Source organism: Rana temporaria, chromosome 8 (assembly GCF_905171775.1).
Source record: "Rana temporaria chromosome 8, aRanTem1.1, whole genome shotgun sequence".
NCBI classification, from domain to species: domain Eukaryota; kingdom Metazoa; phylum Chordata; class Amphibia; order Anura; family Ranidae; genus Rana; species Rana temporaria.
The window spans coordinates 5910964-5933097 of NC_053496.1; the positions used below are offsets into that span (position 1 = coordinate 5910964).

The 22134-nt window shown below is 49.6% G+C and overlaps 1 protein-coding gene across 1 annotated transcript in view; it reads right to left on the reverse strand.

Annotated features, from left to right (window-relative positions):
• OGA (O-GlcNAcase) overlaps positions 1-22134 on the reverse strand; it is a 62805-nt gene that overhangs the window by 36836 nt on the left and 3835 nt on the right. The window contains exons 2-5 of the mRNA XM_040361242.1: positions 7624-7675; positions 4670-4767; positions 1893-2023; positions 144-315 (exon numbers count right to left, since the gene is read on the reverse strand). Of these exons, the coding sequence (XP_040217176.1) occupies positions 144-315; positions 1893-2023; positions 4670-4767; positions 7624-7675 (453 nt within the window). The remainder of the gene's footprint in view (positions 1-143; positions 316-1892; positions 2024-4669; positions 4768-7623; positions 7676-22134) is intronic.

Below are 22134 nucleotides of genomic sequence, written 5' to 3' on the forward strand. Positions count from 1 at the left end.
GTAGGAGATGAAGCCATCAACACCAAAAAAAAAAAAAAAAACTCCCGACCAGAAAGCTTTAATAAAAGCCACAATATAAAAGCACTGCAGATTAGAGGAAATGCTGATATTCTGGCATGCAGACCTCCAGTATATATAGTTACCTGTAGGACAAAATAAAAATGTTTCTGGTTCAGCCAAGTACTGATAAATTTCATTCGTTATTGACACTTGTGCGTGAGCGAAAGAGCTGAACACCTCCTTGTCCGCCGGGCACATGTTGTGCTCGATGTCATCAAACAGAAGAGCGAACGACTTGCACCCAAACTGAGTGACCTGAAAAAAATAAAAAACAAATTGGAGGGGAAATTTTTTTTTTTTATTTATTTATGGCAAAATTGATGTTTTTTTTCCATTACTAAAGTTGAACTCGACACTTTCCTCTAATTATCTGCCCCGGCTACAATACTACACTTATCCACTTGCTGACCCGGCCTGTTCTGGAACCTTTTTTGTTTACAAGTTTAAATCAGTATTTTTTTGCTAGAAAATAAAAAAATTATATATATATACACACACACACACACACACACACACACACACACACACACACACACACATACATATACACACACATAGCGTATTTATCGGCGTATACCGCGCACTATTTTGCCCTGAAAATCAGGGCAAAATCGTGGGTGCGCGGTATACACCGATACCCGCCACGAGTTTGAATACTGCGCCGGCATATACCGAGCGCAGTACACTCGTTTATCTTCGGGCAGTCTCGGCGCCTCTCGCGTACAGGACGTCAGCGCGAGAGTTGCCGAGCCTGCCCGACGATACACGTGTACTGCGCTCGGTATATGTCGGCGCAGTATTCAAACTGGGCGCGGGAAACGAGCGGGGAGGACGCCGCAGAAGGACGCCGGACCCGACGAAGAGGACACCCGAAGCCGCAGACGGACCCGACGAGGCCGCTGATGGACGCCGCGCAAGACACCAAAACTGTAAGTACAAAAAAAAAAAACGTTGTTTCCACAGGATTCGGGGCAACTTTAGGGGTGCGCGGTATACGTGGGAGCGCGTTATACCGCGATAAATATATATATATGTATTATTATTACAATATTTTAGGTCACACTGTATTTGCACAGTGGTCTTTCAAAACGCAATTTAAAAAAACAAAAACACACACTTCAATGAATAAAAAAAAAAAAAACACTAAAGTTAGCCTAATTTTATTATATAATTTGAAAGACAATGTTACGCCGAGTAAATAGATACCCAACATGTCGCACTTTAAAATTGCACACGTTCTTGGAATGGCGACAAACTATGGTACTTAAAGCGGAGTTCCACTTCCACCAAAAAAATTTAACTTCCGCTTTTCGGAACCCTCCCCCCACTTTGGCACCTTTCAGGGGGGAGGGGGGTCAGATACCTGTCTAATACAGGTATTTGCTCCCACTTCCAGCCATAGATAGCAACATTATCTGCGGCTATCTAGGCCACATCCGGCGCCTCCTTCGCCTCCCCTTGCAATCTTCTGGGAGACACACAGGTCCCAGAAGACAGCATGGACCAGTGAAGCCACTTCCTGATTCCCTTACCGAAGATGGCTGTGGCAGCATCCAAGAGATTGATCGGCTTCGGGTGCCGACATTGCGGGCGCCCTGGACAGGTAAGTGTCCTTATATTAAAAGTCAGTAGCTGCCGTATTTGTGGAACTCCGCTTAAGAACTTTTAGGAAGCTTTTCCTTCTGGCAGCGGCATTTTTGCAGAAAAAAAAATTAAATAAAAAAATGAAACGCCCCTAAAAGCGCCAGTGAAAATGTCCGGTGTGCAAGAGGACCTTAAAATTCTATCAGGAAACAAAATAAAAAAAATAAAAAATCTGTAGAAATATTTACCTGATCCAATTTGCGTTTTAGCGTGGCCAACTCCTTGGGATTGGAAAAGGTTATATCGAGCCCCGGGGAAATGGCGTAGATAAACTCGATCCCAAATTCTTGAGCAGCGGAGATCAAAGTCATCAATTGATCTATAGAATACAAAAAAAACTTGTTGAGAAATAATACAACCTGTAAATTGATAATAATTGTATTTGATATTGATATACAGATGCTCCATTGGATAGATTCTTCTTACTTTCTGTGCCAGTGGGGACAAATCTGCTCAAAGGGGTCACAAATGAATTATAAAGGGCAGGGCAGGCAGGAGAGTAATCCAGGGACAAGGAGAAGGTGGTCAGGGCAGGCAGGAGAGTAATCCAGGGACACGGAGAAGGTGGTCAGGGCAGGCAGGAGAGTAATCCAGGGATAAGGAGAAGGTGGTGAGGGCAGGCAGGAGAGTAATCCAGGGACAAGGAGAAGGTGGTGAGGGCAGGCAGGAGAGTAATCCAGGGACACGGAGAAGGTGGTCAGGGCAGGCAGGAGAGTAATCCAGGGACAAGGAGAAGGTGGTGAGGGCAGGCAGCAGAGTAATCCAGGGACAATGAGAAGGTGGTGAGGGCAGGCAGGAGAGTAATCCAGGGACAAGGAGAAGGTGGCCAGGGCAGGCAGGAGAGTAATCCAGGGACAAGGAGAAGGTGGCCAGGGCAGGCAGGAGAGTAATCCAGGGACAAGGAGAAGGTGGCCAGGGCAGGCAGGAGAGTAATTCAGGGACAAGGAGAAGGTAGTGAGGGCAGGCAGGAGAGTAATCCAGGGACAAGGAGAAGGTGGGCAGGCAGGAGAGTAATCCAGGGACACGGAGAAGGTGGTCAGGGCAGGCAGGAGAGTAATCCAGGGACAAGGAGAAGGTGGGCAGGCAGCAGGCAGGAGAGTAATCCAGGGACAAGGAGAAGGTGGACAGGGCAGGCAGGAGAGTAATCCAGGGACAAGGAGAAGGTGGCCAGGGCAGGCAGGAGAGTAATCCAGGGACAAGGAGAAGGTGGCCAGGGCAGGCAGGAGAGTAATCCAGGGACAAGGAGAAGGTAGTGAGGGCAGGCAGGAGAGTAATCCAGGGACAAGGAGAAGGTGGGCAGGCAGCAGGCAGGAGAGTAATCCAGGGACAAGGAGAAGGTGGTCAGGGCAGGCAGGAGAGTAATCCAGGGACAAGGAGAAGGTGGTGAGGGCAGGCAGGAGAGTAATCCAGGGACAAGGAGAAGGTGGTGAGGGCAGGCAGGAGAGTAATCCAGGGACAAGGAGAAGGTGGTCAGGGCAGGCAGGAGAGTAATCCAGGGATAAGGAGAAGGTGGTGAGGGCAGGCAGGAGAGTAATCCAGGGATAAGGAGAAGGTGGTGAGGGCAGCAGGCAGGAGAGTAATCCAGGGAGAAGGTGGTGAGGGCAGGCAGGAGAGTAATCCAGGGACAAGGAGAAGGTGGTCAGGGCAGGCAGGAGAGTAATCCAGGGACAAGGAGAAGGTAGTGAGGGCAGGCAGGAGAGTAATCCAGGGACAAGGAGAAGGTGGGCAGGCAGCAGGCAGGAGAGTAATCCAGGGACAAGGAGAAGGTGGTCAGGGCAGGCAGGAGAGTAATCCAGGGACAAGGAGAAGGTGGTGAGGGCAGGCAGGAGAGTAATCCAGGGACAAGGAGAAGGTGGTGAGGGCAGGCAGGAGAGTAATCCAGGGACAAGGAGAAGGTGGTCAGGGCAGGCAGGAGAGTAATCCAGGGATAAGGAGAAGGTGGTGAGGGCAGGCAGGAGAGTAATCCAGGGATAAGGAGAAGGTGGTGAGGGCAGCAGGCAGGAGAGTAATCCAGGGAGAAGGTGGTGAGGGCAGGCAGGAGAGTAATCCAGGGACAAGGAGAAGGTGGTCAGGGCAGGCAGGAGAGTAATCCAGGGATAAGGAGAAGGTGGTGAGGGCAGGCAGGAGAGTAATCCAGGGACAAGGAGAAGGTGGTCAGGGCAGGCAGGAGAGTAATCCAGGGATAAGGAGAAGGTGGTGAGGGCAGCAGGCAGGAGAGTAATCCAGGGAGAAGGTGGTGAGGGCAGGCAGGAGAGTAATCCAGGGACAAGGAGAAGGTGGTCAGGGCAGGCAGGAGAGTAATCCAGGGATAAGGAGAAGGTGGTGAGGGCAGCAGGCAGGAGAGTAATCCAGGGACAAGGAGAAGGTGGTGAGGGCAGCAGGCAGGAGAGTAATCCAGGGACAAGGAGAAGGTGGTGAGGGCAGGCAGGAGAGTAATCCAGGGACAAGGAGAAGGTGGCCAGGCAGCAGGCAGGAGAGTGGCATGGGGGGGGGGGGGAGCAGTAGAGAGACAGGCATGGGGGGGAGCGGTAGAGAGACAGGCATGGGGGCGGGGGGAGCGGTAGAGAGACAGGCATGGGGGGGGGGGGGGGGGAGATGTAAAGACAGGCATGGGGGGGGGGGGAAGGAGCGGTAGAGAGACAGGCATGGGGGGGGGAAGGAGCGGTAGAGAAACAGGCATGGGGGGAAGCAGTAGAGAGACAGGCATGGGGGGGGGGAGCGGTAGAGAGACAGGCATGGGGGGGGGGGGGGGGGAAGCGGTAGGGAGACAGGCATGGGGGGGGGGGGGGGGAGCGGTAGAGAGACAGGCATGGGGGGGGGGTAGAGAGACAGGCATGGAGGGGGGGAGCGGTAGAGAGACAGGCATGGAGGGGGGGAGCGGTAGAGAGACAGTCATGGGGGGGGAGAGGTAGAGAGACAGGCATTTAATTTCTGTAAATTCTCTCTGATGAAAGGCGACACTTACCAGCTTCCTCCACAGAGTACATCTCCCTCCAGAACATGCGGTGCTTGTAGTCGTCTTTAGGTGCGTACAGGTAGGTGTTCAGTCCCCATTTCTGAAGCCTACAGAAAACAGAAATTATAAACAGAACAAATCACGTGCCGATCGTTATCTGACAAACATCGCCGATTACAATGAATGAGAAAAGAGAAAATTACCCCTAGGGGCTTTGTGCTGCAGCAAGGAATAGAAATGTACCAAAAAATGTATAAAAGTATAAATTTATTTAAATATGTTGTACGGAAAAAGCCCCAAACAGTAGGGACTCAAGATATGAACTTGGTAAAAAACATAAGTCATACATGGCAAATAAAAACACAAGGTAGAACAAGTACAGACATAGCATAACAGTACTGTAAGTATGCAAATACTATGGGCGAAAAACACCCCTACGCGTTTCGACCTTTTATAAGTAGCGGTCTTCTTCAGGGAGTATTAGTTAGACGCTGCCATAGGTTCTGTAAGATAGAAAATACATACAAAGAGATACATATAGATAAGTGGGACATAATAACAGAAGAACACAAAGAGGGCCCGCCACCCACAGCCATATAGGTAGATGGCAGGATGTGGGTAAACCTCCTACAAAAGTGGACTAGTGTAGAAAATCCCACTGCCACTCACCCAAGACGTCCAATGGAAGGCGTAGACCCGGACCAGATGAACCACTGCCGCACCATCAAACTCTCCCGGGGGGTGCCAGAGGGGTGGAAAAAGGGGAGAGGAGCTCCCCTGGGTCAGTGTGGAAAAAGGACTCCGAATTCAGGTGCACCACCAAGAGAGGTACCGCCCGGGCCTACGAGAGGTCACCAGATAGCGCGCCAAAGCCGCGGGCCGGAGGGGGGGGGGGGGGGGGGGGGAGGGAAAGAGGGGGGGGGAAGGAGGGCAAACCGAGGCGGGGAAGGAGCACAGGGGGGGGGAAATGAAGAATGCAGTGTGTGGTCTAGTGAGAAATGTGGAAGTGTATGTAAAAGGGATGTGGTAGAGCAGCAGTGTGAGGTAGGACAGCAAAAGAAAAATGGAAAACATTTTTACATACACTTCCACATTTCTCACTAGACCACACACTGCATTCTTCATTTCTATTCATTCATTCCTTTATTCAGTCACTTACACACCCTCTTTGTTTTGTTTTATGTACTTTTACCATGCTCATTATTTTTGGTTTGTTTTCACTCTGTGTCCTATTGTTGTTTTGTTGTTTCCCCTCATTCCCACATCTTTTTCTCCCCTGTGCATCTCCCTCACGCAATTTCCATGCCTACACATCAGGCTTCTTGTTCAGCCTGGTGTGTACTCATATATTTACCATTTTTATTCTCTAGACATGCTTCCCAGTCTTATACATATACATGTATTTACATTACAGGGTCTTCACCGCAACCTCAGGAGGGGAGCGCTCCCCCGCACCCCAACTTACCCATCCCGGTGTACACGGTGGTGCCGGGCCCCCCTGTGACTTAGCCAGGCGCGTGTGCCCGTCCCCACCTGCTTGGCCCTGATCCGCCATCCCCGTTGCCCCCCCCCCCCCCCCTGTGCTCCTTCCCCGCCTCGGTTTGCCCTCCTTCCCCCCCCCTTTTTGCCTGCCGCCCCCCCCCCCTCCGGCCCGCGGCTTTGGCGCGCTATCTGGTGACCTCTCGTAGGCCCGGGCGGTACCTCTCTTGGTGGTGCACCTGAATTCGGAGTCCTTTTTCCACACTGACCCAGGGGAGCTCCTCTCCCCTTTTTCCACCCCTCTGGCACCCCCCGGGAGAGTTTGATGGTGCGGCAGTGGTTCATCTGGTCCGGGTCTACGCCTTCCATTGGACGTCTTGGGTGAGTGGCAGTGGGATTTTCTACACTAGTCCACTTTTGTAGGAGGTTTACCCACATCCTGCCATCTACCTATATGGCTGTGGGTGGCGGGCCCTCTTTGTGTTCTTCTGTTATTATGTCCCACTTATCTATATGTATCTCTTTGTATGTATTTTCTATCTTACAGAACCTATGGCAGCGTCTAACTAATACTCCCTGAAGAAGACCGCTACTTATAAAAGGTCGAAACGCGTAGGGGTGTTTTTCGCCCATAGTATTTGCATACTTACAGTACTGTTATGCTATGTCTGTACTTGTTCTACCTTGTGTTTTTATTTGCCATGTATGACTTATGTTTTTTACCAAGTTCATATCTTGAGTCCCTACTGTTTGGGGCTTTTTCCGTACAACATATTTAAATAAATTTATACTTTTATACATTTTTTGGTACATTTCTATTCCTTGCTGCAGCACAAAGCCCCTAGGGGTAATTTTCTCTTTTCTCAAGACATATCAGGGGTGTGCAGCATTCTTTATCCATGGGTTCCAATACCCTTTCCTTGCTAAAGATTACAATGAATGGACCCTTCGCTTTGCCCTGAACAACAGCCAATTGCAGAGGTAAAGCTGTTATAGCCACAAAGGGGCGGGGCCAACTCAATACTGAACCCTACGGACTAAGACTGGGACTCCATTAAAGGTCATGTGCGTGTAAAGGCCGGCGTCCCAATACTTCTGACACTCATGAGCCTTTAGAAGCGGGGGGGGGGGGGGCAGGGGAAGGGGACACCCCCCCCCCCACTTGTGTTTTCAGGCTTACCGTTTCACTGGCTCGCCCGAGAAACGATTCAACGGAGGCGATCAAAGTCTCTGATCGCCTCTATGGCCTTTGAGGACTGGAGTAAGCCGTTTCAGGCAAGGGGAGGGGCCAGTAGACTGAAGGGGAGGTCACTTATAAGCTCTTGAGACACAATGCATTGAACCGAGCCCATCCATGGTCTATACATTATCTTACATAACAATTATGATCCTTTTCCTCTGTAGGCAGGCTGGTTGCAGCCCAGAAATTTCCAGATCATAATTGGCTAAAAAAAAAATTGGTTGTCACGTCAAGCTCCACCCACCTTCTGAAAAGTTCTTTCCTTTGCTCCATAGTCCATGGCCGTCCATAGAAGCCTGCAAAGACAAACAAGACGTTTCAGTCTAAAAATCACATTCTGAAGGGCTGACACGCTGGGTATTGGGCAAATACAGTATCTCACAAAAGTAAGTACACCCCCCTCACATTTGTGTAAATCTTTTCTTGTATCTTTTAATGTGAAGAAATGACACTTTGTATCTACAATGTTGTGTAGTGAATGTACAGCTTGTATAACAGTGTAAATTTGCCGTCCCCCTGAAAATAACTCAACACACAGCCATTAATGTCTAAACCGCTGGCAACAAAAGTGAGGACACCCCCTAAGTGAAAATGTCCAAATTGGGTCCCAATTAGCCATTTTCCCTCCCCCTGGTGTCATGTGACTCGTTAGTGTTACAAGGTCTCAGGTGTGAATGGGGGAGCAGGTGTGTTAAATTTGGTGTTATCGCTCTCACTCTCTCATACTGGTCACTGGAAGGACAACATGGCAAAGAACTCTGATGATCATTTACCGTATTTTCCGGCGTATAAGACGACTTTCTAACCCCTTAAAATCTTCTTGAAAGTGGGGGGTCGTCTTATACGCCGGTAACCTAACCTTACCTTATCCTAAAGACATGCAGAATCGCGGCGTATGTTTTTTCAAAAGCCGCGCCTCCTACCTCTTCTGTTCCGTGATAGGCGGAACACTCGGCTTCCCAGGAGGCACTGTGTTCAGTGTCCGCCTATCACGGAGGCCCTCTCGTCCTGTGTTTAGTGTCCGCCTATCACGGAGGCCCTCTCGTCCTGTGTTTAGTGTCCGCCTATCACGGAGGCACTCTCGTCCTGTGTTTAGTGTCCGCCTATCACGGAGGCCCTCTCGTCCTGTGTTTAGTGTCCGCCTATCACGGAGGCACTCTCGTCCTGTGTTTAGTGTCCGCCTATCACGGAGGCACTCTCGTCCTGTGTTTAGTGTCCGCCTATCACGGAGGCACTCTCGTCCTGTGTTTAGTGTCCGCCTATCACGGAGGCCCTCTCGTCCTGTGTTTAGTGTCCGCCTATCACGGAGGCCCTCTCGTCCTGTGTTTAGTGTCCGCCTATCACGGAGGCCCTCTCGTCCTGTGTTTAGTGTCCGCCTATCACGGAGGCACTCTCGTCCTGTGTTTAGTGTCCGCCTATCACGGAGGCCCTCTCGTCCTGTGTTTAGTGTCCGCCTATCACGGAGGCCCTCTCGTCCTGTGTTTAGTGTCCGCCTATCACGGAGGCCCCCTCGTCCTGTGTTTAGTGTCCGCCTATCACGGAGGCCCTCTCGTCCTGTGTTTAGTGTCCGCCTATCACGGAGGCCCTCTCGTCCTGTGTTTAGTGTCCGCCTATCACGGAGGCACTCTCGTCCTGTGTTTAGTGTCCGCCTATCACGGAGGCACTCTCGTCCTGTGTTTAGTGTCCGCCTATCACGGAGGCCCTCTCGTCCTGTGTTTAGTGTCCGCCTATCACGGAGGCCCTCTCGTCCTGTGTTTAGTGTCCGCCTATCACGGAGGCCCTCTCGTCCTGTGTTTAGTGTCCGCCTATCACGGAGGCACTCTCGTCCTGTGTTTAGTGTCCGCCTATCACGGAGGCACTCTCGTCCTGTGTTTAGTGTCCGCCTATCACGGAGGCCCTCTCGTCCTGTGTTTAGTGTCCGCCTATCACGGAGGCCCTCTCGTCCTGTGTTTAGTGTCCGCCTATCACGGAGGCCCTCTCGTCCTGTGTTTAGTGTCCGCCTATCACGGAGGCCCTCTCGTCCTGTGTTTAGTGTCCGCCTATCACGGAGGCCCTCTCGTCCTGTGTTTAGTGTCCGCCTATCACGGAGGCCCTCTCGTCCTGTGTTTAGTGTCCGCCTATCACGGAGGCCCTCTCGTCCTGTGTTTAGTGTCTGCCTATCACGGAGGCTCTCTCGTCCTCGGACGAGAGGGCCTCCGTGATAGGCGGACACTGAACACAGTGCCTCCTGGGAAGCTGACTGTTCCGCCTATCATGGAACAGAAGATGTAGGAGGCGCGGCTTTTGAAAAAACGTACAGTACGGCCGCGATTCTGCATGTCTACCTTAGGATAAGGTAAGGGCACAGCGAGGGGGGACACGGAGCGCGGACGGGGAGAACCGCACAATGGAGGGGTAATGTAATGTAATGGGGCACAGTCTGGCATGTAATGGGGCACAGTCTGGCATGTAATGGGGCACAGTCTGGCATGTAATGGTGGCACAGTGAGGCGAGGCATGACTAGTAGGAAGGGGGTAGTCTTATACGGTGAGTATATCCCAAAACCAACATTTTGGCTGGAAAATTAGGGGGTTGTCTTATACGCCCAGTCGTCTTATACGCCGGCAAATACGGTATATAGGGTGCAACTGATCAAGCAACTCACAGATCGGATCATATTTTGGATCAGCAAAAAAATAATAATTGTAGCCTCACTGTACCCCCATTGCAGCCTCACTCTCACCTCTACCCGACACTCCTCTCTTCCTCCACCTTCTCGCCCCGATGCTCATCTCTTCCCCTGACCCTCCATAGCCCATCGGCATGTCCCCCCCCCAGGTAGTGGAGGACAGGTCACACTTGGCTCCTATGATGGGGTGGAGGGGGGGGGGGGAATACACTGAGTGTGGGTGTTTATACCCCCCCCCCCCAATCTCTACATTCCCTCTATATGTCTGTCACACTCCATGCAGCAGCCCCCGGACATCAGCTGCACCTCACCTCCCAGGCTGGTGTCATGTGCCCTCCGCTCCCCCTCTCCTTCCTGAGGGGGGTAAACAATCCCCCTGGGAGGTAAATTCTTCCATACCGACGCGACTCTGCACACATGGAGCCTCACCTGCCCCCCCCTCCGGCTCCTCTTACAGCTCACCGCAGGACAGCCGCTCACCTGCAGCGTCCATTACTCAGCAGTTATCCACGCCGGGGGGCGTGGCCAGACGCACCAGAAGGCGATTGGCTGTGGCGCACAAAATCTGTCTATAACCAGCGTGGGGTTATGAGGAGGCAGGGCTGTGCAAGTGCGAGCAGAGCGTAGACTATTTCAATGTCAGCTGTTACAGCGCGTTTTACCGCTCTGCTCGCCCTCCCTCTACCTGCACCACGGATCACGTGTATGCCGATCCGAAGTCATTGATCCGTGTGGATCACGGATCAATGACGATCCGTTACACCACCAATATATATAGAATTCATCCAATGAGTATCATGTTGCAGTTTGGATACCACTGCTCTAGAGCAGGGTTCGACAAACCCCGGGCGCCAGGTTACAATTACGACTAGAATTAGCGACCTGGGGCATCCCATGTCTCCTCCCCCCCCCCCACCCCACGATCGCGTCTGCAATTGAGGCCGCGCCTTTGCGGCCATCTGCAGGCCTATGCTTCCTTCTGTGATCTGGCGCCATCTTGTGGTGGCCGTTGGTATGACAAGAAGAAAACCAGCAATGCCAATGGTGCTTTCTGCCTGTTTTACTGCCCGCCCATGTCCTTCCCAAAGTGGAGAAGAGAAGTGTTTGCAGCCGTCATCTGGCGCCATTTGCCTAATGGCGAGTGTGGGGAGGCTGGTTTAAATAGTTTTTTTTTGTAATAGCTTTTATTTTTTTAAGTAATCAGGTAATCATTTTCTAGCAAAAAAAATAAAAATTACTTAGAAAATATATAATGTTTGGGGGTTCCAACACCCTATAGAATAAAATGGCGGTCATTGTAATACTTTGTCACACCGTATTTGCGCAGCGGTCTTACAAGCGCAGTTTTTTTTTTTTTTTTAAATACACTTTTAATTAAAAAAAAATAAGACAAACAGTAACGTTAGCCCAATATTTTTTTTTATAGTGAGAAAGATAATGTTACGCCGAGTAAATTGATACCCAACATGTCACGCTTCAAAGTTGCATCCGCTCGTGGAATGGCGACAAACTTTTACCCTTTAACCACTTGACCACCAGGCACGAAAACCCCCTTAATAACCAGACCAATTTTCAGCTTTCGGTGCTGTCACATTTTGAATGACGATAACTCAGTCATACAACACTGTAACCAAATGACATTTTTGTTCTTTTTTTCCCACAAATAGAGATTTCTTTTGGTGGTATTTGATCACCTCTGCGGTTTTTATTTTTTTCCGCTATAAAAGAAAGAAAATTTTGTAAAAAAATGAATTTTTCTTCATTTCTATTATAAAACATTTTCAAAAAAGTATTTTTTCTTCATAAATTTGGCCTAAAATGTATACTGCTACATATCTTTGGTAAAAAATAAAAATAAAAATTGGATATTATTTAGTCTGGGTGAAAGTTATAAGGTCTACAAGCTATGGTACCAATTACTGAAAATTGATCAATTTGATCACATCTGACGGCCTCTCTCGTTTCTTGAGACCCTAACATGCCAGAAAAGTACAAATACCCCCCAAATGACCCCTTTTTGGAAAGAAGACATTCCAAAGTATTTGGAAAGAGGCATGGTGAGTTTTTTAAAGTTGTAATTTTTTCCCACAATTCTTTGCAAAATCAAGATTTTTTTTTTTCACAAAATGTTCATATTAGCAGGTTATTTCTCACACACAGCATATGTATACCACAAATTATACCCCAAAACACATTCTGCTATTCCTCCTGAGTATGGGGATACCACATGTGTGAGACTTTTACACAGCGTGGCCACATACAGAGGCCCAACATGCAGGGAGCACCTTCACATGTGTGAGACTTTTACACGGCGTGGCCACATACAGAGGCCCAACATGCAGGGAGCACCATCAGGCGTTCTGGAACACCCAGACCAATTCTGACATTCCTCTTCTACAAAATCATCATTTATTTGCTAGAAAATTACATAGAACCCCAAAACATTATATATTTTTTTCTAGCAAAGACCCTAGAGAATACAATAGCGGTCGTTGCAACTTTTTATCGCGCACGGTATTTTCGCAGCAATTTTTTTAATGCGTTTTTTTGGTAAATAAAACGGTTTTGTGCTTAAAAAAAAAAAAAAAAAAAAAAGATTAAAGTTAGCCCAATGTTTTTGCATAATATGAAAGATGAAGTTACGCCGAGTCAATAGATACCCAACATGTCACCCTTCAAAATTGCACACGCTTGTGGAATGGCGTCAAACTTCGCTACTTAAAAATCCCCATAGGTGACGCTTTAAATATTTTTACTGGTTACATCTTTTTAGTTGGAGAAGAGGTCTAGGGCCAAAATTATTGCTCTCGCTCGAACGTTCGCAGCGGTACCTCACATGTGTGGTTTGAACACCGTTTTCATATGTGGGCGGGACTTACGAGTGCGGTCGCTTCTGTATACGAGCACACGGGAACAGGGGCGCTTTAAATTTTTTTTTTTTTTTTTTTATTGTTCATTTTACTTTATTTTAGTTTGACATGTTTTGATCACTTTTATTCCTATTACATGGAATGTAAACATCCCTTGTAATAGGAATATAGCATGACAGGTCCTCTTTACAGTGAGATATAGGGTCAATAAGCCACCAAATCTCACCTCTAGGCTGGGAAGCCTGGAAAAAGAAAAAACGATCCTGGCTTTGATCGTAGCGGTGAGTCGGAAGAAGCAACGGAGGGTGACGGGAGGGTGGGGGACGTCCCCTTTCGCCTCCCGTAAGAACAATCAAGAGGCGGAACAGCCGACATGATTGTTTCTTATGGTGTAGAGAATCGCCGGCTGAAAAAGAGGAGATCTAAATGATGCCTGTAGCTGCAGGCATCATTCAGATATCCCTGCACAAAGTTAAGGACGTCATATGACGGCCGGCGGGCAGGAAGTGGTTAAATCGGGGGTATTGTAGAGTATTGTGCGGGGGGTATTGCAGAGTATTGTGCGGGGGGTATTGCAGAGTATTGGTGCGGGGGTACTGCAGAGTATTGTGCGGGGGGTATTGCAGAGTATTGGTGCGGGGGTACTGCAGAGTATTGGAGCGAGGGTACTGCAGAGTATTGTGCGGGGGGTATTGCAGAGTATTGGTGCGGGGGTACTGCAGAGTATTGGAGCGAGGGTATTGCAGAGTATTGGCGCAGGGGGTATTGCAGAGTACTGGCGCAGGGGGTATAGTCCCTCCATAGCCCCCCAACACGTCTATAGCCACCTCCACAATCCCAAAGCCCCCCTCCACATCCCTTAAGCCCCCCCAACACATCCATAGCCACATCCACAATCCCATAGCCCCCTCCATAACTCCATAGCCCCCCAACACACACGTCCATAGCCATGTCCACAATCCCATAACCCGCTCCACATACCTATAGTCCCTTCAACACACGTCTATAGCCACCTCCACAATCTCATAGCCCCCTCATAACTCCATAGCCCCCTCCACATCCCTATAGCCACCTCCACATCCCTATAGCCCCCCCAACACATCCATAGCAACATTCACAATCCCATAGCCCCCTCCATAACTCCCCAACACACACGTCCATAGCCACATCCACAATCCCATAGCCTGTGCCACATCCCTATAGCCACTCCATAGCCCCCCCAACACGTCTATAGCCCCCTCAGTTCTCCTTCCACAACACCTTTCACAATCGCATAGCCCCCTCTGTACTCCCTCCATACCCCCATAGCCCCCTCCATAATGACGCCCCCCCCCCCCCAACACACGGCCACAGCCACCTCCACAACCCAATAGCCCCTCCATACTCTCTCCATAACGTCATTCACACCCGCTGCACACCCCCATAGCCCCGCCACACCTACACACTTCCATAACCACATAGCCCTCTCCACACCTCCCTCTGTACTCCCTTCAGAACCTCATAGCCCCTACCCAAACCTATAACCCACTCCACACCTCCACAACACAAAAGACAACAAATGAGGGTGGGGGGTGGGAGTCCATTGTTCTCCACTGTGAGGGGATTACATACATTTACCTTCTTTGCCCTTTAGAATTCCAGCGGTGGCCCGCTTTCCCTCGCAGGTCAGAAAGCCTCGTCCTTCTCTACCAGCCCATTGGGAACATCTGTGCCAGATCTTGGAGAATCTTTATATCGTTTCCCTGAGATCTCACAAGTTTCCAAAATCTCACAATTTACAAAATCAAGACCTTCCTGGAAGGTTCCGGTGATGTCGCCTTTCCTGGGAAGGAAACCTGTGGGGCCCTTCCTACGTCACCAGTACCCCCCCCCCCCCCCACCAAGAAACCAGGGTGGTCCACATTGGAGTAGAATAGCCGTGGAGAATTGCCAAGAGATCAGAAGGTCCCAAATTTCTCATTGAACATGTGAGATTTTAAATCGATTAAATTGATATCTTTTTTTATTACTACCACGTCAGTGTAAGACGTGAGATCTTGGAGCGTACGAAGCAAACCATAGAAGAGGTTATTTAAGTTCACTACAACAACATCTGCACCAACTCAGGCAGAACGAGGAGGAGGAGGAGCGACAGAGGAGGAGCGACAGCCGAGCACAGATCAGCCAGAGAAATCTGTTTACATCTTATAACAAACACTTCTGTACGGAACATACAAATCCATTCACAATTTTCCTCGCAAAAAAAAGAAAAAAAAATCCTCAGCCCGAACATCAGTTTTATGATAAATTCAAGAAAAACATTTAAATAAATTAATAAAAAAAAACGAGCGCTGAGTGAAATAAATAATATGAAAAAAATGACAAATTACCGTATATCGCGCACTTTTTTGCCCTGAAAAATCAGGGCAAAATCGTGGGTGCGCGATATGCGCCGATACCCGCGCCGAGTTTTGAATACTGCGCCGACATATACCGGTCGCAGGACACTCGGGTATAGTCGGCCAGTCTCGGCTTCTTCCGCGGTCACGTCCTGGACGTACAGGACGTGAGCGCGACAGTTGCCGAGCCTGCCCGAGTGTACTGCGCTCGGTATATGCTGGCGCAGTATTCAAAACTCGGCGCGGGAAACGAGCAGGGAGGACGCCGCAGAAGGACGCCGGACCCGCCGAAGAGGACACCGGACCCGCCGCAGAAGGAAGGACACCCGAAGCCGCAGAAGGACGCCGGACCCGCCGCAGAAGGACGTCGGACCCGACGAGGCCGCCGCGCAAGACACCAAAACTGTAAGTACAAAAATAACTTTTTTTCCACAGGATTGGGGGTCACTTTAGGGGTGCGTGGTATACCGCGATAAATACGGTACTCGAATATCAGCCGAGGCACCTAATTTTACCACAAAAAAAAATGGGAAAACTTATTGACTTGAGTATAAGCCTAGGGTGTCCATGTGCATGCCTCACTGTGCCCATGACTAGACACGTTTAACATGGGAGTCTATGGAAGGGGTGCCCGGCTTTTGAAGGAAAACAAAAAAAAAAAAAAAAAAAAAGAAAATCGGTGCTCCCCGGCTGTACGTCCCCCAGACAACAACCTTTGCACACTTGTAGAAGAGAAATGGGGCTACATGTGTGCCAAGGTCCGGGTCTGGAAGACCTACGACTGGCCGGTACGGGGTTTCCAATATCACCGGAGAAATTACCGTTTAACATGGGAGTCTATGGAAGGGGTGCCCAGATTTGAAAAATCGGTGCTCCCTGGCCGTAGATCCCCCGGATATCAATCTTTGCACACTTGTAAAACATGAGTGGGGCTACATGTGTGCCAAGTTTGGCATCCAGGGGACCTAAGACCGGCCAGTACCGGGTCCCCAATATCACCCGAGAAATGACCGTTTAACCACTTAAGACCCGGACCTTTATGCAGGTAAAGGACCCGGCCAGTTTTTGCAATTTGGCACTGCGTCGCTTTAACTGACAACTGCGCGGTTGTGCGACGTGGCTCCCAAACAAAATTGGCGTCCTTTTTTTCCCCACAAATAGAGCTTTCTTTTGGTGGTATTTGATCACCTCTGCGGTTTTTATTTTTTGCACTATAAACAAAAATAGAGCGTCAATTTTGAAAAAAAATGCAATATTTTTTACTTTTTGCTATAATAAATATCCCCCAAAAAGATATATATAAAAAAATCTGTTTTTCCTCAGTTTAGGCCGATACGTATTCTTCTACATATTTTTGGTAAACAAAAAAAAAAAAAAAACGCACTAAGCGTTTATCGATTGGTTTGCGCAAAATTTATAGCGTTTACAAAATAGGGGATAGTTTTATTGCATTTTTATTACATTTTTTTTACTACTAATGGCGGCGATCAGCGATTTTTTTTCGTGACTGCGACATTATGGCGGACACTTCGGACAATTTTGACACATTTTTGGGACCATTGTCATTTTCACAGCAAAAATGCATTAAAAATGCACTGATTACTGTGAAAATGACAATTGCAGTTTGGGAGTGAACCACAAGGGGGCACTGAAAGGGTTAAGTGTGACCTCATATGTTTTTCTAACTGTAGGGGGGCGGGGCTGGACGTGTGACGTCACTGATCGTGCTTCCCTATATCAGGGAACACACGATCGATGACAGCGCCACAGTGAAGAACGGGGAAGGTTTGTTTACACACACCTCTCCCCGTTCTTCAGCTCCGGGGACCGATCGCTGGACTCCGGCGGCGATTGGGTCCTCGGGTCACGGAGCTTCGGACCGGGGTCGCGGGCTCGCGACCCACGGCTGGGCACTTAAAGAGGACGTACCTGTATGTGCCCAGCCGTGCCATTCTGCCGACGTATATGTGCAGGAGGCGGTGCTTAAGTGGTTAACATGGGAGTCTATGGAAGGGGTGCCCAGCTTTGTAAAATCGGTGCTCCCCGGCCAACAAACTTTGCACACTTGTAGAGGAAGAGTGGGGCTACATGTGTGCCCCCCTTCCTGCCCAGGACAATTTTCAGCTTTCAGCGCTGTCGCACTTTGAACGACAATTACGCGGTCGTGTACACATGAGTTTTTTAAATAATTGTATTCACACGAATAGAGCTTTCTTTTGGTGGCATTTAACCGGTTAAGGACCGGCTCCTGTAGATTTAGGTCGGCAAAATGACACAGCTGGGCAGAGTAACGTATATTGACGCCACTTTGAAATTCCCGCCGGCGGCGGCGGCAAACGCCCCTTCCACAAGCTCCGTGTCCGCGGACTCGATGTCCGCCGTTGTCACCGCGATCGGGTCGCAGAACGGGGAGAGGCCTGTGTAAACACAACATCTCCCCGTTCTTCCTAGCGACATGTCACCGATCGCCTGTTCCCTGTCATCGGAACAGCGATCAGTCACGTGTCACTCATAGCCACGCCCCCTCACTGTTCGAATCACTCCCTAAAACATACTTAACCCCTTTCCTGCCAGTCACATTTTCACAGTAATCAGTGCAATTTTTTTATAGCACTGATCGCTGTATAAATGACAATGGTCTCAAAAGTGTCCGATGTGTCGCAGTCACGATAAAAAAAAAAAAAAAAAAAAAAGAAGAAGGATCGCCACCATTAGTAGTAAAAAAAATAAAAAAATGCCATAAATCTATTCCTGATTTTGTAGACGCTATAACTTTTACGCAAACCAATAAACGCTTATTGCGATTTTTTTTAACAATAATATGTATAAGAATACGTATCGGCCTAAACTGAGGAAAAAATTTTTTTTTTAAGTATTTTTGGGGGGATATTTATTATAGAAAAAAGTAAAAAATATAGATTTTTTTTCAAAATTGTCGCTCTATTTTTGTTTATAGCGCAAAAAATAAAAACCGCAGAGGTGATCAAATACCACCAAAAGAAAGCTCTACTTGTGGGGAAAAAAGGACGCCAATTTTGTTTGGGAGCCGCGTCGCACGACCACGCAATTGTCAGTTAAATAGTCGCAGTGCCGAATCGCAAAAACTGGGTTTAGGAGTGTGTCTATGGGAATGTTTGGCCATTCTTCCAGAAGAGCATTTGTGAGATCAGGCACTGATGTTGGGTGAGAAGGCCTGGCTCGCAGTCTCCACTCCATTTCATCCCAAAGGTGTTCTAATGGGGTTGAGGTCAGGACTCTGTGCAGGCCAGTCAAGTTTCTCCACCCCCAAACTCACTCATCCATGTCTTTGTGGACCTTGCTTTGTGCACTGGTCCCAATCATTTGGTGGAGGGGGGGATTATGGTGTGGGGGGTGGGGGGGTTGGACAATTTTAAACAATGGACCTTGCTTTGGTGCACAGTCATGTTGGAACAGGAAGGGGCCGTCCCCAAACTCTTCCCACAAAGTTGGGAGCGTGAAATTGTCCCAAATGTCTTGGTATGCTGACGCCTAAGAGTTCCCTTCACTGGAACTGAAGAGCCAAGCCCAACCCCCTGAAGAGCCAAGCCCAACCCCCTGAAGAGCCAAGCCCAACCCCCTGAAGAGCCAAGCCCAACCCCCTGAAGAGCCAAGCCCAACCCCCTGAAGAGCCAAGCCCAACCCCCTGAAGAGCCAAGCCCAACCCCCTGAAGAGCCAAGCCCAACCCCCTGAAGAGCCAAGCCCAACCCCCTGAAGAGCCAAGCCCAACCCCCTGAAGAGCCAAGCCCAACCCCCTGAAGAGCCAAGCCCAACCCCCTGAAGAGCCAAGCCCAACCCCCTGAAGAGCCAAGCCCAACCCCCTGAAGAGCCAAGCCCAACCCCCTGAAGAGCCAAGCCCAACCCCCTGAAGAGCCAAGCCCAACCCCCTGAAGAGCCAAGCCCAACCCCCTGAAGAGCCAAGCCCAACCCCCTGAAGAGCCAAGCCCAACCCCCTGAAGAGCCAAGCCCAACCCCCTGAAGAGCCAAGCCCAACCCCCTGAAGAGCCAAGCCCAACCCCCTGAAGAGCCAAGCCCAACCCCCTGAAGAGCCAAGCCCAACCCCCTGAAGAGCCAAGCCCAACCCCCTGAAGAGCCAAGCCCAACCCCCTGAAGAGCCAAGCCCAACCCCCTGAAGAGCCAAGCCCAACCCCATAATTCCCCCTCCACCAAATGGTTTGGACCGGTGCACAAAGCAAGGTCCATAAAGACGTGGACTTGACTAGGACACAATCCTGGACAACCGAGACATTGTGGATGGAGATGGGACTCAAGTAAGTATCTGGGGGGGGGGGGGGGGGCTGTTGCACACAGAAGTTTTTTTTTTATCTTAATGCCTAGAATGCACCTTCTGCCTTTACACTTTCAGGCTTTGCTGAAAAACTGGTTTCTTGCCTTTAGAAGAAATACTTCCTGGAACTAAATGGTATTTGCCTGGTGCTGTCCTTCAAAATGTTAATAAAGCTTTGTTTACCGACAACAGAAAGTAACACTGGACTGAGCAAACCCCCCCCACCCCCAGGTTCTGGAGGACAGCCCATCAATCATCTCTGTACACATCAGCACTGTGTCACTCTTCTCTGAGAGGGCGTGTCCTTTATAAGGACTTGTGTTCATGGGGCTTTCCCCCCCCCCACTTTTCTCTAAAACGTGCTTAACCACTTCCATACCGGGGGGGGGGCACTTACGCACCTTCCTGCCCAGGCCAATTTTCAGCTTTCAGCGCTGTCGCACTTTGAATGGCAATTGCGCGGTCGTGCGACGTGGATCCCAAACAAAATTGGCGTCCTTTTTCCCCCACAAATAGAGCTTTCTTTTGGTGGTATTTGATCACCTCTGCGATTTTTATTTTTTGCGCAACAACTAAAAAAAGACCGAAAATTTCGAAAAAAAATGTATTTTTTATTTTTTCCTGTTAATTTTTTTGTAAATTAGTACGTTTTCTTTTTTAATTACGGGCACTGATGAGGTGGCACTGATGGGCACTGGTATGCGGCACTGATGGGCACTCATGGGCGGCACTAATGGGCACTCGTGGGCGGCACTAATGGGCACTCGTGGGCGGCACTAATGGGCACACGTGGGCGGCACTAATGGGCACACGTGGGCGGCACTAATGGGCACATGTGGGCGGCACTAATGGGCACATGTGGGCGGCACTAATGGGCACATGTGGGCGGCAGAGATAGGTGGGCACTGGGCATTGATAGGCACTGAGAAGTGGCACTGATGAACACTGAGGGGTGGCACTTTTTTAAAAATTTTCCAATCAGTGCCCATTTGTGGGCACCGATTGGCATCTAGTACATTTTCTTTTTTTAATTATGGGCACTGATGAGGTGGCACTGATGAGGTAGCACTGGTATGCGGCACTCATGGGCACATATGGGCGGCACTAATGGGCACATATGGGTGGCAGAGATAGGTGGGCACTGGGCATGGATGGGCACTGAGAAGTGGCACTGATGAACACTGAGGGGTGGCACTTATTTACAATTTTTCCAATCAGTGCCCATTTGTGGGCACTGATTGGCATCTATTGTGCATATTTTTTACGTGTGGATGGCCATGGGGGATGTACCTGGCCATCTACATGTTTCCTCCAATCCCTGGTGGTCCTGACGGCTTCCCTGTGATCTAATGTGGGCATCCGAGGGGGGGCTGCGGTGATCAACAATCAGCGTAAACCCCCCTGTCAGGAGAGCCGCCGATCGGCTCTCCTCTACTTGCGTCTATCAGACACGAGTGGAGAGCCGATCCAACGGCTCTTCCAGTTTACATTGTGATCACCCGTGATTGGACACGGCTGATCACGTGGTAAAGAGCCTCCGCCGGAGGCTCTTTACCGAGATCGGAGATACAGGGTGTCAGACTGACACCCTGCATCACCGATCGCCGCGCGCCCGTGGCATGAAATCCTGCGGGACGTCAATAGATGTCCAGTCGGGATTTCACAACCACTTCCCGGACGTCAATTGTCCATTGACCGGGCGGGAAGTGGTTAAAGTTGGTGAAGCTCAAGTCGAATGCACCCGTCCATGATTTCTGGAGGCGGTCCTAAACCGATGATGACGTCACCGACGAGCCCAAAGCTGAATAACACCGGCCTTAAAGGATCAGTTCAACTTTCGGGAACACGTTACACCCATTTGGGAATATCTCACCAAAAAAAAAAAAAAAAAATAATTATGTTGCAGGGAATGCCCAAAATCTGCCCAAAATCAGTGAGCCAATCACACAAGCAGGAAATTCCTGGGGGAGGGGTCTGTATACCATCTGTGTACAGAGCGCCTCCAGGTGGCCATATTGAATTTTACAGAAAATTACAGCGGCTGCAGATTAAAATGGGGAGAGAAAGAAAGAAAAAGAAAGAAGAAAAGAAAGAAAAAAAAGAAAAGAAAAGAAAGAGCTGTGGGAGGGGCCTAGCAGGCTCAACCCACTACAGAAAACTACAAGAGGGGCAGAGACTTGACCAGTCCCATGCACAGAGAGCTGTGGGAGGGGCCCAGCAGGCTCCACCCACTACAGGAGGGCAGAGACTAGACCAGTTCATCAAGAGTTCTGTGGGAGGGGCTTAGCAGGCTCCACCCACTACAGAAAACTACAAGGAGGGGTGGAAACAAGACCAGTCCCCTGCACAAGGAGAGAGAGCGCAGAGCTGTGGGAGGGACACAGCAAGCTCCACCTACTACAGGAGGGGGTGGAGGCAAGACCAATCACTCCTGCACTAGGAGAGAGCGCAGAGCTGTGGGAGGGACACAGCAAGCTCCACCTACTACAGAATGGGGGTGGAGGCAAGACCAATCACTCCTGCACAAGGAG